This window comes from Platichthys flesus, chromosome 18, assembly GCF_949316205.1.
Source record: "Platichthys flesus chromosome 18, fPlaFle2.1, whole genome shotgun sequence".
NCBI lineage: Eukaryota > Metazoa > Chordata > Actinopteri > Pleuronectiformes > Pleuronectidae > Platichthys > Platichthys flesus.
Window position 1 is genome coordinate 21,220,954 of NC_084962.1, and position 13,391 is coordinate 21,234,344.

General features: G+C 50.4%; 1 protein-coding gene across 1 annotated transcript in view; it reads right to left on the reverse strand.

The window, feature by feature from the left end:
• Nucleotides 1-38: 38 nt before the first annotated feature.
• asap2b (ArfGAP with SH3 domain, ankyrin repeat and PH domain 2b) overlaps nt 39-13,391 on the reverse strand; it is a 20,355-nt gene continuing 7,002 nt past the window's right edge. Inside the window, exons 9-28 of the mRNA XM_062410967.1 lie at nt 13,371-13,391; nt 13,135-13,238; nt 12,951-13,020; nt 11,660-11,747; nt 11,520-11,568; nt 11,278-11,444; nt 6,018-6,151; nt 5,853-5,947; nt 5,577-5,766; nt 5,412-5,497; nt 4,128-4,243; nt 3,916-3,983; nt 3,687-3,794; nt 3,380-3,608; nt 3,159-3,263; nt 2,692-2,968; nt 2,556-2,614; nt 2,412-2,476; nt 1,536-1,655; nt 39-1,348 (exon numbers count right to left, since the gene is read on the reverse strand). The exon at nt 13,371-13,391 is cut by the window's right edge and continues 66 nt beyond it. Coding sequence (XP_062266951.1) covers nt 1,274-1,348; nt 1,536-1,655; nt 2,412-2,476; nt 2,556-2,614; nt 2,692-2,968; nt 3,159-3,263; nt 3,380-3,608; nt 3,687-3,794; nt 3,916-3,983; nt 4,128-4,243; nt 5,412-5,497; nt 5,577-5,766; nt 5,853-5,947; nt 6,018-6,151; nt 11,278-11,444; nt 11,520-11,568; nt 11,660-11,747; nt 12,951-13,020; nt 13,135-13,238; nt 13,371-13,391 — 2,226 coding nt within the window. The 3' untranslated portion in view covers nt 39-1,273. The remainder of the gene's footprint in view (nt 1,349-1,535; nt 1,656-2,411; nt 2,477-2,555; nt 2,615-2,691; nt 2,969-3,158; nt 3,264-3,379; nt 3,609-3,686; nt 3,795-3,915; nt 3,984-4,127; nt 4,244-5,411; nt 5,498-5,576; nt 5,767-5,852; nt 5,948-6,017; nt 6,152-11,277; nt 11,445-11,519; nt 11,569-11,659; nt 11,748-12,950; nt 13,021-13,134; nt 13,239-13,370) is intronic.

Below are 13,391 nucleotides of genomic sequence, written 5' to 3' on the forward strand. Positions count from 1 at the left end.
TACCGCCGGAAAATCAATAAATCAATAAAACACTTGAGTTTGTGTAGACACTGAATTCTCTTTATTATCATCGGGTCCTGTGAAAGGCGCTTTACATTGAAGATGTTATTATTATGGATAAAAACGTTTTTTTCCCACCACTCAGTAGAGCTCACACGTCTCCTCATGAAAACACATTTAAACTCACTACATTTTGATTTGGATCAACTCTTAAATATCAGTCCGCTTGTTTTCATCTTGATCCAATAATTATCTTCTGAGAAATCTGTAAAGTCCTGATCTTCTCCCGGAGAGAAGAAGAGATGAAGGAGAACAAGAGAAAGATGAGGGGAAGAAACAAGAGAAAAGAAGAGTTGGTTTCCAGGTCAAAGAAAATATTATTTTTAGAGGAGCAACAGAAAACAAAAGAAAACAGAGTGGAAAGTTTTTATTGACACGGTTTAAAAAAGGATGAATAAAATCAATTCTAATAGAAATCGAGCTCATATAGAGTTTCTCTGTTAGTCGTGGAAGCAGGGGGGACCAGGAAACTTCCTGCTTTCAGTTTTAATGCAAACACAATCTAAATGTATTATATCAACAACACAACCAAAAAGACTTAATATGAGGAGTGGTAGTCCTCCTACCTGCACCCACACAGCAGCAAGAGGGGAACACACACAGACACACACACACACAAACGCACACAGACAAATACACACACACAAACACAGAGACATAAACACACAAACACAGAGACATAAACCCACAAACACAGACAGACAGAGACACACACACAAACACACACAAACACACACACTCAGACAGGCTGTCAAAGAAGAGTGGACATCTCCATGAGAGTGATATATTATATTATGGTTATCAGAATCAGATGTTCCTGTTTTCTTTCTACTGAGATAAATCAAAGTCTTTAAATACAGAAACATCTTCACTTCCTCAATGGGTCTGTGCATTGAGGTTCCATACATGCTTTTGACCAATCATGAGTAAGCTTATGATGACACTGCAGCCAGCCACCAGGGGGCGATCAATCTTTATTTACCGTCTATGGAATAAATACTTGAATGAGTTTAACACTTCAGTTTTTTGTTCCGCAGCATTTTGTGAAACAGATTCTTCAGAAACTTTAGAGAATTAAAAAAAAGTTCTGGGAGCTGTAAAAAAAAACAACCACAACAATGCGTCCGTCCATCACTGAGCTCTAACTGTGGGGGGGAGTTTGAACTCTGGAGCTTCCTGTTCGATCAGAGGGTGTGTCTCCAACAGGAAGTGGTCACTCTGCGATGAAGTGCACGAAGGTGACAGGAAACGCTCCCCGTCGGCTCGGCTCTCCTTCAACGTGACCGATCTGAAACCAGAAGATTCTCTGGAGGTCAAACACACATCGGACATCACACAAACACACACACATCGGACATCACACAAACACACACACATCGGACATCACACAAACACACACACATCGGACATCACACAAACCCACACACATCGGACATCACACAAACAAACACACAGTGATCCCAGCGCTGACTCACCAACCACTCACTGTCCTCCTCCCCCTCCACCACGATCACCTCCCCCTCACTGAACGTCAGCTCGTCTGGGTGATCGGCTGAACAGTTGTAGATGGCCTTCACTCTCTGAAGCTTCTGCTTCTACACAACACAGACACACACAATTAAACAATTAAACTGCTGAATGAAACAGAGGATCATAGTTCACACTGAGCGTCTTGGTTCTGGATGGACTCGGATCAGGTCTCGTTCTAACCCTGAGTCCAGAGTGTGAGTGTCTCGTGTTGGACATGTGGACGAGTCGTTTCCATGATGAGTCTGATAAACTGAGGAATCAAACCAGCAACCAGTGACTTCCTCATGAGGTCCTGAGAACCAGTGATGAGTGTGTTGGTTCCAGTTCCTCACACTGACTCTGAGGACACACACTGACTATGAGGACACACAAAAACTGACACTGAGGACACACACTGACTCTGAGGACACACACTGACTCTGAGGACACACACTGACTCTGAGGACACACACTGACTCTGAGGACACACACTGACTCTGAGGACACACACTGACTCTGAGGACACAAACTGACACTGAGGACACACACTGACTCTGAGGACACACACTGACTCTTACACACACTGACTCTGAGGACACACACTGACTGAGTGATGTGGTTTTTTGGGGACAGGATGAGTCTGGAGACATTGAGATGTCCTGGGTGAGTTAGAGATCCACTGAACCAACCAGACGTTGATTTGTCCGTCCCTTTAAGGAGAGTGTGCGACACACACCAGTGCAGTGTGCGACACACACCAGTGCAGTGTGCGACACACACCAGTGCAGAGTCACTGTGGTGAGGGACGAGTGTTGCTGCTGCTATCGTGGTCCAGGACTTACGGAGAAGGCGGTTCTGGGCTGAGGTGTTGGAGGAGCCGGACTCTGAGGAGATCTGGACTGAGAACCTACAGAGAGACAAAACTGACGTAAGCTGATGTGTTCCTGTGTGTGTGTGTGTGTGTGTGTGTGTTTGTGTGTGTGTACCTAGTTTGCCCACAGATCGGGTCCTGACAGGCGGTCTTTGTGGAGGCTCTTTCACTGATCTGAAATCAGTTCAATATCGAGTTGAGTGATAATAACCCTGGGACGTACCATGTGACCAGTGTGGAGCGCTACGTACCCGGGGGGGGATCTGTGGGATTCAGGAGACCTGGGTCCTGATGATTTGCTGGTTTTGTGGCTGGGGACAGGAGGGGTCAGAGCTGGAGCTTTGTACTGGGGGGGTGGAGGTATGGAGGGTGGTGATGGGACTGGAGGGGGGGGCGGGAGGCCCGACGCTGGTGGAGCAGGCAGCGGAGGGAGGGTGGTGTTCCTGGCTGAGGCGGTCCTCATTCCAAACAGACTGGACTTCCTGTTTCCTGGAGGTGGGGGAGGAGGGGGAGGAGCTGCTGGCAGCACTGGGGGAGAGGAGGGGTGAGGGGGGGGGGTGGTCAGACCAGGAAACATCTTGCGTCAAATTTAACTTCCAGAAAATCATTGAATCAAAAAACAATCACAAGACAACAAACTAACACAAGGATACAAACAGTGCCCCCCCACAGAGGAGGCTGTGGGGGGGCACGAGGCCTCCGGCGGCGCTACACCCACCGTACATGGAGGAGTTCCTCTCAGGGGCGGGGGGGTTCGGGGGGTCGGACGACGACCTTTGTCTTCCGACGGTTTCCATCGCGGTGGGTTTACCGGGACCCGACACTGCAGACACACAACTCCACTGTCAGGGGGGGGGGGGTCAGCTGATCCACGATCTTCAACCGATCGTTCAAACATACTCAACAACATTAAAGACTCTGTTCAAAATGGCGTCTGACCTCTGTGGGGGAACCTGGGGGGGAGCGGGGGGGTCGGCCCGGCCGGCAGGAGGTCCATCATGGTGCCGTACGTCTCATTGCTGATGATGGTGCTGGGAGCCGGAGGACGATGTTTGTCCCGCACCACGCAGGCGGCGTCCCTGGCCAGCGCCGCCAGGTTGGGCTGCATGGGGGAGGGGCCGGGCACGAAGCAGCTGACCGGACGCTCCTCGCGGCGGTTCGGGATGGGCTGCGCAGAAAGGGGGGGGGTGGTTACACAACCAGAACATCTCCACAGGTCTGACTTCACCAGATAGAACCAGCTCACCTTGTCCTCCATCTCGTCCTCGCTCTCATCCAGGTCCTCGTTCTGGAGACGCCACTCGTACTCCACATGAACGTGAACGTTAAACTTTCCCGTCTGAGCCTGAGTCAGCTGAGGACAGACATGTGGAGAGGAGGTCCTTCAGCCGAGGTGTGTGGCAACGAGACACGACGACTAAAAGCTTCAAAACAACGACAAAGACACAAAACAACCACAACTGTTGTCCTCTCACCAGCTCTTCACACTCGGTGTGACGGAGACGTCTGGAGATGTCCAGCGGCGTCTCTCCTGCTTCGTTTGCTGTGAGATGAATTGAGGACAGTTTAGAAACAAACCGGATTCAAGCTACTGATAGTGAAGCTACATGACTGAGGACGTCTTGGACCCGTGAGGGACATGAGATGAGCAAACAGAGACTCTATGTAGGACAGGTTGTCTTCTTACTGATGGACCCGGAGGCTCGTCCCCTCAGCAGCAGCTTGAGACACTCCCTGTTGTCCGTCAGGCAGCAGTAATGCAGCGCGGTGCTTCCTCGGGACGTCTGCTTGTCCAGGTTCCCGCTGAAAGACACGGGGACAGGAAGTCACTTCATCTGACATCATGAAGCCATGTGACTCCCGCCAGCAGAGGGAGCTCCGGTCCGTTAGGTCTGGTTTCACTTTGTGGTTTAGGGACGAAAGAATTTAGTCTGACAAACGGACGTCCGGTCTTCTTCACCTACGTGGGCGAAGTCTACCTACACTTGACTCTGATTGGTTTGTGGACGGTGCCTGACGTGGGTGTGTGGTCAGTTGGGGGGGGGGGGTGGTCCTCTTTATGTTTGAATGGAGACCATGGTAACATCCATATGGTAGGACTTAGTTATTACGCAGTGGAAGGTGATCGGGTTTTAGCTTTTTCATTTTGTAAAGTCTTCTACTCGTAGATGTTTGTCTGCCATGACGTAAGAATTTCACTGCTCCGATGACGCTGTGATTGGTGCATGTGACCATGTGTCCCCAGACTGACCCCAGACTGACCCCAGACTGACCCCTGACTGACCCCTGACTGACCCCTGACTGACCCCTGACTGACCCCAGACTGACCCCAGACTGACCCCTGACTGACCCCAGACTGACCCCAGACTGACCCCTGACTGACCCCAGACTGACCCCTGACTGACCCCTGACTGACCCCAGACTGACCCCTGACTGACCCCAGACTGTCCCCTGACTGACCCCAGACTGACCCCTGACTGACCCCAGACTGTCCCCTGACTGACCCCTGACTGACCCCTGACTGACCCCAGACTGTCCCCTGACTGACCCCTGACTGACCCCTGACTGACCCCAGACTGACCCCTGACTGACCCCAGACTGACCCCTGACTGACCCCAGACTGACCCCAGACTGACCCCTGACTGACCCCAGACTGACCCCTGACTGACCCCAGACTGACCCCTGACTGACCCCAGACTGACCCCTGACTGACCCCTGACTGACCCCAGACTGTCCCCTGACTGACCCCTGACTGACCCCTGACTGACCCCAGACTGTCCCCTGACTGACCCCTGACTGACCCCTGACTGACCCCAGACTGACCCCTGACTGACCCCTGACTGACCCCAGACTGACCCCTGACTGACCCCAGACTGACCCCTGCAGGGACGAATGGAATCTGAACTAAATCAAATGAATGTAAAGGTCCACGTTGTCCCAGGACGCCGCCCGGCTGTGGTGCAGCAGTCACCTGTTCTGAGCCAGGAAGTCCACGATGTGGAGCGAGTTCCTGTCCACCATCCGGACCGCCAGATGGAGCACCGTCTCTCCAGGTTCCTACGAAGGACAAACAGACCTTCAGGGTGGAGCACAGTGACCGCGTGTCAACCGTTCGATACCGTCACTGTAGTCGTACGTGTTCGTTGGGCTGCGGGATGGCGTCCATCAGGTCCACCCCCTCAGCGTAGACCTGGAGCAGGGACAGGATGTCTCTGCTCCTGACCGCCTCGTACAGAGCCTGCAGCCGGGACTCGGCGTCGGCACACAGCCGCCGGGCGAAGCGCTTCTCCGTGTACTTGGCCGTGATGTAGTCCTTCCTCGTCTGCCTGGAGACCGGCGAGCACAGGGAGAGGCGGAGTCAGTGTGTCACCTGTTAACCCGGGTTTGATTCCCCACCTTTTAGATCACTCACATGTCGCTGCTCGGATCCGGTTTGGTGACGCCCTGCTCCGACAGGTCCGCCTCCAGGATCTCATTGAAACTGGCATTTCCCACGTTCTTCGCCAACTAAAACACAACATCATAGGTTCATCACACACACAGACACACAGACACACACACAGTGAAGTGGGCTCACCAGCAGCTCCGAGGTTCCCAGGACGTCCAGGTCCAGACTCTGGATCCTGGAGTAGTGGACTCCCATCTCCCTGTGGATCCCTGAGCACTCGATACAGATCACAACCCCCAGGTTAGTGGACAACCAGGTCGGAGCTGAGGGACACACCAGAGACCAGCGTTAGACACACAACCACTGACACAACCACTACAGACACACAAAACAAGCAGCAGTAGTACTAGCAGTAGTAGCAGCAGTAGTACTAGCAGTAGTAGTACTAGCAGTAATAATACTAGCAGTATTAGTACTAGCAGTAATAGTACTAGCAGTAATAGTACTAGCAGTAGTAGTATCAACAGACCGGGGGCTCCACAGTCGCAGCAGTAGTACAAGCAGTAGAAGTAGTAGCAGTAGTAGTATTAGCAGTAGTAGTACTAGCAGTAGTAGTATCAACCCACCGGGGGCTCCACAGTCGCAGCAGTAGTACAAGCACTAGAAGTAGTAGCAGTATTAGTACTAGCAGTAGTAGTACTATCAGTAGTAGTATCAACCCACCGGGGGCTCCACAGTCGCAGCAGTAGTACAAGCAGTAGAAGTAGTAGCAGTAGCAGTATTAGCAGTAGTAGTACTATCAGTAGTAGTATCAACAGACCGGGGGCTCCACAGTCGCAGCAGTAGTACAAGCAGTAGAAGTAGTAGCAGTAGTAGTATTAACAGTAGTAGTACTATCAGTAGTAGTATCAACAGACCGGGGGCTCCACAGTCGCAGCAGTAGTACAAGCAGTAGAAGTAGCAGCAGTAGTAGTATTAGCAGTAGTAGTACTAGCAGTAGTAGTATCAACAGACCGGGGGCTCCACAGTCGCAGCAGTAGTACAAGCAGTAGAAGTAGTAGCAGTAGTAGTATTAGCAGTAGTAGTACTAGCAGTAGTAGTATCAACCCACCGGGGGCTCCACAGTCGCAGCAGTAGTACAAGCAGTAGAAGTAGTAGCAGTAGTAGTACTAGCAGTAATAGTACTAGCAGTAGTAGTATCAACCCACCGGGGGCTCCACAGTCGCAGCAGTAGTACAAGCAGTAGAAGTAGTAGCAGTAGTAGTATTAGCAGTAGTAGTACTATCAGTAGTAGTATCAACAGACCGGGGGCTCCACAGTCGCAGCAGTAGTACAAGCAGTAGAAGTAGTAGCAGTAGTAGTATTAACAGTAGTAGTACTAGCAGTAGTAGTATCAACCCACCGGGGGCTCCACAGTCGCAGCAGTAGTACAAGCAGTAGAAGTAGTAGCAGTAGTAGTATTAGCAGTAGTAGTACTATCAGTAGTAGTATCAACCCACCGGGGGCTCCACAGTCGCAGCAGTAGTACAAGCAGTAGAAGTAGTAGAAGTAGAAGTATTAGCAGTAGTAGTACTATCAGTAGTAGTATCAACAGACCGGGGGCTCCACAGTCGCAGCAGTAGTACAAGCAGTAGAAGTAGTAGCAGTAGTAGTATTAGTAGTAGTAGTACTAGCAGTAGTAGTATCAACCCACCGGGGGCTCCACAGTCGCAGCAGTAGTACAAGCAGTAGAAGTAGTAGCAGTAGTAGTACTAGCAGTAATAGTACTAGCAGTAGTAGTATCAACCCACCGGGGGCTCCACAGTCGCAGCAGTAGTACAAGCAGTAGAAGTAGTAGCAGTAGTAGTATTAGCAGTAGTAGTACTATCAGTAGTAGTATCAACAGACCGGGGGCTCCACAGTCGCAGCAGTAGTACAAGCAGTAGAAGTAGTAGCAGTAGTAGTATTAACAGTAGTAGTACTAGCAGTAGTAGTATCAACCCACCGGGGGCTCCACAGTCGCAGCAGTAGTACAAGCAGTAGAAGTAGTAGCAGTAGTAGTATTAGCAGTAGTAGTACTATCAGTAGTAGTATCAACCCACCGGGGGCTCCACAGTCGCAGCAGTAGTACAAGCAGTAGAAGTAGTAGAAGTAGTAGTATTAGCAGTAGTAGTACTAGCAGTAGTAGTATCAACCCACCGGGGGCTCCACAGTCGCAGCAGTAGTACAAGCAGTAGAAGTAGTAGTAGTATTAGCAGTAGTAGTACTATCAGTAGTAGTATCAACAGACCGGGGGCTCCACAGTCGCAGCAGTAGTACAAGCAGTAGAAGTAGTAGCAGTAGTAGTATTAACAGTAGTAGTACTAGCAGTAGTAGTATCAACCCACCGGGGGCTCCACAGTCGCAGCAGTAGTACAAGCAGTAGAAGTAGTAGCAGTAGTAGTATTAGCAGTAGTAGTACTATCAGTAGTAGTATCAACCCACCGGGGGCTCCACAGTCGCAGCAGTAGTACAAGCAGTAGAAGTAGTAGAAGTAGTAGTATTAGCAGTAGTAGTACTAGCAGTAGTAGTATCAACCCACCGGGGGCTCCACAGTCGCAGCAGTAGTACAAGCAGTAGAAGTAGTAGCAGTAGTAGTATTAGCAGTAGTAGTACTATCAGTAGTAGTATCAACCCACCGGGGGCTCCACAGTCGCAGCAGTAGTACAAGCACTAGAAGTAGTAGCAGTATTAGTACTAGCAGTAGTAGTACTATCAGTAGTAGTATCAACCCACCGGGGGCTCCACAGTCGCAGCAGTAGTACAAGCAGTAGAAGTAGTAGCAGTAGTAGTATTAGCAGTAGTAGTACTAGCAGTAGTAGTATCAACCCACCGGGGGCTCCACAGTCGCAGCAGTAGTACAAGCAGTATAAGTAGTAGCAGTATTAGTACTAGCAGTAGTAGTACTATCAGTAGTAGTATCAACCCACCGGGGGCTCCACAGTCGCAGCAGTAGTACAAGCAGTAGAAGTAGTAGCAGTAGTAGTATTAGCAGTAGTAGTACTATCAGTAGTAGTATCAACCCACCGGGGGCTCCACAGTCGCAGCAGTAGTACAAGCACTAGAAGTAGTAGCAGTATTAGTACTAGCAGTAGTAGTACTATCAGTAGTAGTATCAACCCACCGGGGGCTCCACAGTCGCAGCAGTAGTACAAGCAGTAGAAGTAGTAGCAGTAGTAGTATTAGCAGTAGTAGTACTAGCAGTAGTAGTATCAACCCACCGGGGGCTCCACAGTCGCAGCAGTAGTACAAGCAGTATAAGTAGTAGCAGTATTAGTACTAGCAGTAGTAGTACTATCAGTAGTAGTATCAACCCACCGGGGGCTCCACAGTCGCAGCAGTAGTACAAGCACTAGAAGTAGTAGCAGTATTAGTACTAGCAGTAGTAGTACTATCAGTAGTAGTATCAACCCACCGGGGGCTCCACAGTCGCAGCAGTAGTACAAGCAGTAGAAGTAGTAGCAGTATTAGTACTAGCAGTAGTAGTACTATCAGTAGTAGTATCAACCCACCGGGGGCTCCACAGTCGCAGCAGTAGTACAAGCAGTAGAAGTAGTAGCAGTAGTAGTATTAACAGTAGTAGTACTAGCAGTAGTAGTATCAACCCACCGGGGGCTCCACAGTCGCAGCAGTAGTACAAGCAGTAGAAGTAGTAGCAGTAGTAGTATTAGCAGTAGTAGTACTATCAGTAGTAGTATCAACCCACCGGGGGCTCCACAGTCGCAGCAGTAGTACAAGCAGTAGAAGTAGTAGAAGTAGTAGTATTAGCAGTAGTAGTACTAGCAGTAGTAGTATCAACCCACCGGGGGCTCCACAGTCGCAGCAGGAGTACAAGCAGTAGAAGTAGTAGTAGTATTAGCAGTAGTAGTACTATCAGTAGTAGTATCAACAGACCGGGGGCTCCACAGTCGCAGCAGTAGTACAAGCAGTAGAAGTAGTAGCAGTAGTAGTATTAACAGTAGTAGTACTAGCAGTAGTAGTATCAACCCACCGGGGGCTCCACAGTCGCAGCAGTAGTACAAGCAGTAGAAGTAGTAGCAGTAGTAGTATTAGCAGTAGTAGTACTATCAGTAGTAGTATCAACCCACCGGGGGCTCCACAGTCGCAGCAGTAGTACAAGCAGTAGAAGTAGTAGAAGTAGTAGTATTAGCAGTAGTAGTACTAGCAGTAGTAGTATCAACCCACCGGGGGCTCCACAGTCGCAGCAGTAGTACAAGCAGTAGAAGTAGTAGCAGTAGTAGTATTAGCAGTAGTAGTACTATCAGTAGTAGTATCAACCCACCGGGGGCTCCACAGTCGCAGCAGTAGTACAAGCACTAGAAGTAGTAGCAGTATTAGTACTAGCAGTAGTAGTACTATCAGTAGTAGTATCAACCCACCGGGGGCTCCACAGTCGCAGCAGTAGTACAAGCAGTAGAAGTAGTAGCAGTAGTAGTATTAGCAGTAGTAGTACTAGCAGTAGTAGTATCAACCCACCGGGGGCTCCACAGTCGCAGCAGTAGTACAAGCAGTATAAGTAGTAGCAGTATTAGTACTAGCAGTAGTAGTACTATCAGTAGTAGTATCAACCCACCGGGGGCTCCACAGTCGCAGCAGTAGTACAAGCAGTAGAAGTAGTAGCAGTAGTAGTATTAGCAGTAGTAGTACTATCAGTAGTAGTATCAACCCACCGGGGGCTCCACAGTCGCAGCAGTAGTACAAGCACTAGAAGTAGTAGCAGTATTAGTACTAGCAGTAGTAGTACTATCAGTAGTAGTATCAACCCACCGGGGGCTCCACAGTCGCAGCAGTAGTACAAGCAGTAGAAGTAGTAGCAGTAGTAGTATTAGCAGTAGTAGTACTAGCAGTAGTAGTATCAACCCACCGGGGGCTCCACAGTCGCAGCAGTAGTACAAGCAGTATAAGTAGTAGCAGTATTAGTACTAGCAGTAGTAGTACTATCAGTAGTAGTATCAACCCACCGGGGGCTCCACAGTCGCAGCAGTAGTACAAGCACTAGAAGTAGTAGCAGTATTAGTACTAGCAGTAGTAGTACTATCAGTAGTAGTATCAACCCACCGGGGGCTCCACAGTCGCAGCAGTAGTACAAGCAGTAGAAGTAGTAGCAGTATTAGTACTAGCAGTAGTAGTACTATCAGTAGTAGTATCAACCCACCGGGGGCTCCACAGTCGCAGCAGTAGTACAAGCAGTAGAAGTAGTAGCAGTAGTAGTATTAGCAGTAGTAGTACTATCAGTAGTAGTATCAACCCACCGGGGGCTCCACAGTCGCAGCAGTAGTACAAGCAGTAGAAGTAGTAGCAGTATTAGTACTAGCAGTAGTAGTACTAGCAGTAGTAGTATCAACCCACCGGGGGCTCCACAGTCGCAGCAGTAGTACAAGCAGTATTAGTACTAGCAGTAGTAGTACTATCAGTAGTAGTATCAACCCACCGGGGGCTCCACAGTCGCAGCAGCCGTCGTTGCCACTCATCCTCTTCACCTCCCCCACGATGGCCTTGGTCAGCTCCTGGACGATGTTGTTCTCTCCTTCGTCCTGGTCTCCTTTGAACGCCTGGGTCAGCGCCTCCTCTTTGCTGTTCTGCAGCACCGACACCCAGCTGCACAACAACACAACAACACAACTTCACACTCTGCAGCAGAGACAGCTGCAGCTTCACTGCTCTGATACTTACACCTGACACTCGGCGTCGTCCTCGGCCTGGAAGTGATAGGTTCTGTCGTCTGAGGGGGGGGGGAAGGACGGGAGACGGGACTCAGACAAAAAGACGTGTTGTATATTTAAGGTGTGAGGAGTGTGGTGTCTGCAGCGTACGTGAGAACAGGTCGAAGCTTCTCTTCTCCTCAGGGTTCATCTTCACCTGGCAGGTGAGCAGGTTGAGTTTGGCTGGAGGTCTGTTGGCCTGCGAGACGAGGACCAGGGATTAGAACCAGGGAGGAGAACCAAGGAGGAGAACCAGGGAGGAGAACCAGGGAGAACCAGGGAGGAGAACCAAGGAGGAGAACCAGGGAGGAGAACCAGGGAGGAGAACCAAGGAGGAGAACCCGGGAGGAGAACCAGGGAGGAGAACCAGGGAGGAGAACCAAGGAGGAGAACCCGGGAGGAGAACCAGGGAGGAGAACCAGGGAGGAGAACCAGGGAGAACCAGGGAGGAGAACCAGGGAGGAGAACCAGGGAGGAGAACCAGGGAGAACCAGGGAGGAGAACCAAGGAGGAGAACCAGGGAGGAGAACCAGGGAGGAGAACCAGGGAGAACCAGGGAGGAGAACCAGGGAGGAGAACCAGGGAGAACCAGGGAGGAGAACCAGGGAGGAGAACCAAGGAGGAGAACCAGGGAGGAGAACCAGGGAGGAGAACCAGGGAGGAGAACCAGGGAGGAGAACCAGGGAGGAGAACCAGGAGAGGCCACAGATTAAAACAACATATCCGTCAGTTTTCTGGAACGATCTTTGTTAGAACAGGAGACAGTACAGACAGTGAACGTCTGTATGAAGTAGATCTTCGTCCTGAAGACACAGAACATCTACTGCAGCACTTTCTGTATGACGAGCAGTGTCTGGCCCAAGGACACTTCAGCCTGATGGGGAGACTGGGATCGGACCTTCTGGCTAGAGGACAACCGCTCCACCCCCTCAGCCACAGCCAAATTCTGTCATTAGGTTCAACACTCAAGAGGTCAAAGGTCAAATGCTGATATACACGTCTTCTACAGTCGCACGTGATGGCTCCCAAAAGTGGAACCAAACATCTGCCTCGCCCCCTGGTGGCTGGCTGACAGGAAGTGCTCACGTAGTTACTGTGTAGCTTCTGGTCAGTAGGATGCTAGAGGTTAGCTTTTAGCAGGAAGTTCAACGGTTAGCGCTCAATGCTACAGTTAAACATGAAGACTGCCCACTTCCGGATGCTAACAGGCTAACTGGAGTAGTAGTAGTATTGGCAGTAGTAGTACTAGCAGTAGTAGTACTGCTATCCCGCGCTATCTTGACAGAACAGAAGAAACTAAAAGAAAGAAATAAGAAAACAGAGACTTCTGATAGGACATGCAGGCCGGGGGCGGAGCTTGTCATTCACGAGGACCAATAGGAGAAGAGGGCCTGGTTCTCACCGTGCCGTGGCAGATGGTCAGGAAACCGTTGCGCACCGAGCACTTCCTCTTCTGCCAGACCTTCCTCAGCCTGAGGAGGACAGTTCACACGATGAAGAGCACACACTGCTGCAGTGACACATGAAGTTAACTCCCAGGCCCAGGTTCTTCTCCTGAGGGCTTCTGGGACATGGACCTCACTCACCCTTCACTCTTCTTGTAGAGGACCCCGGAGCACTCGGTGCCGTGGGCCTTGTTCCCCTGAAGCTGATGGAGGCTGTAACCTGCGCTCTGCTTCGCCTGAGAGTCCTGACCCCACGTCAAGTGTGAAGAAACAATCACATCATTTATATCAAACAACATGTCCTTGATGGTCTTTATGCACAGTCACTGATTGGACGTTTCTTGCTGAGGTGCACTCTGGGAGTTGTAGTTGCCCACCTCTTTGGACTCGGCCTGCAG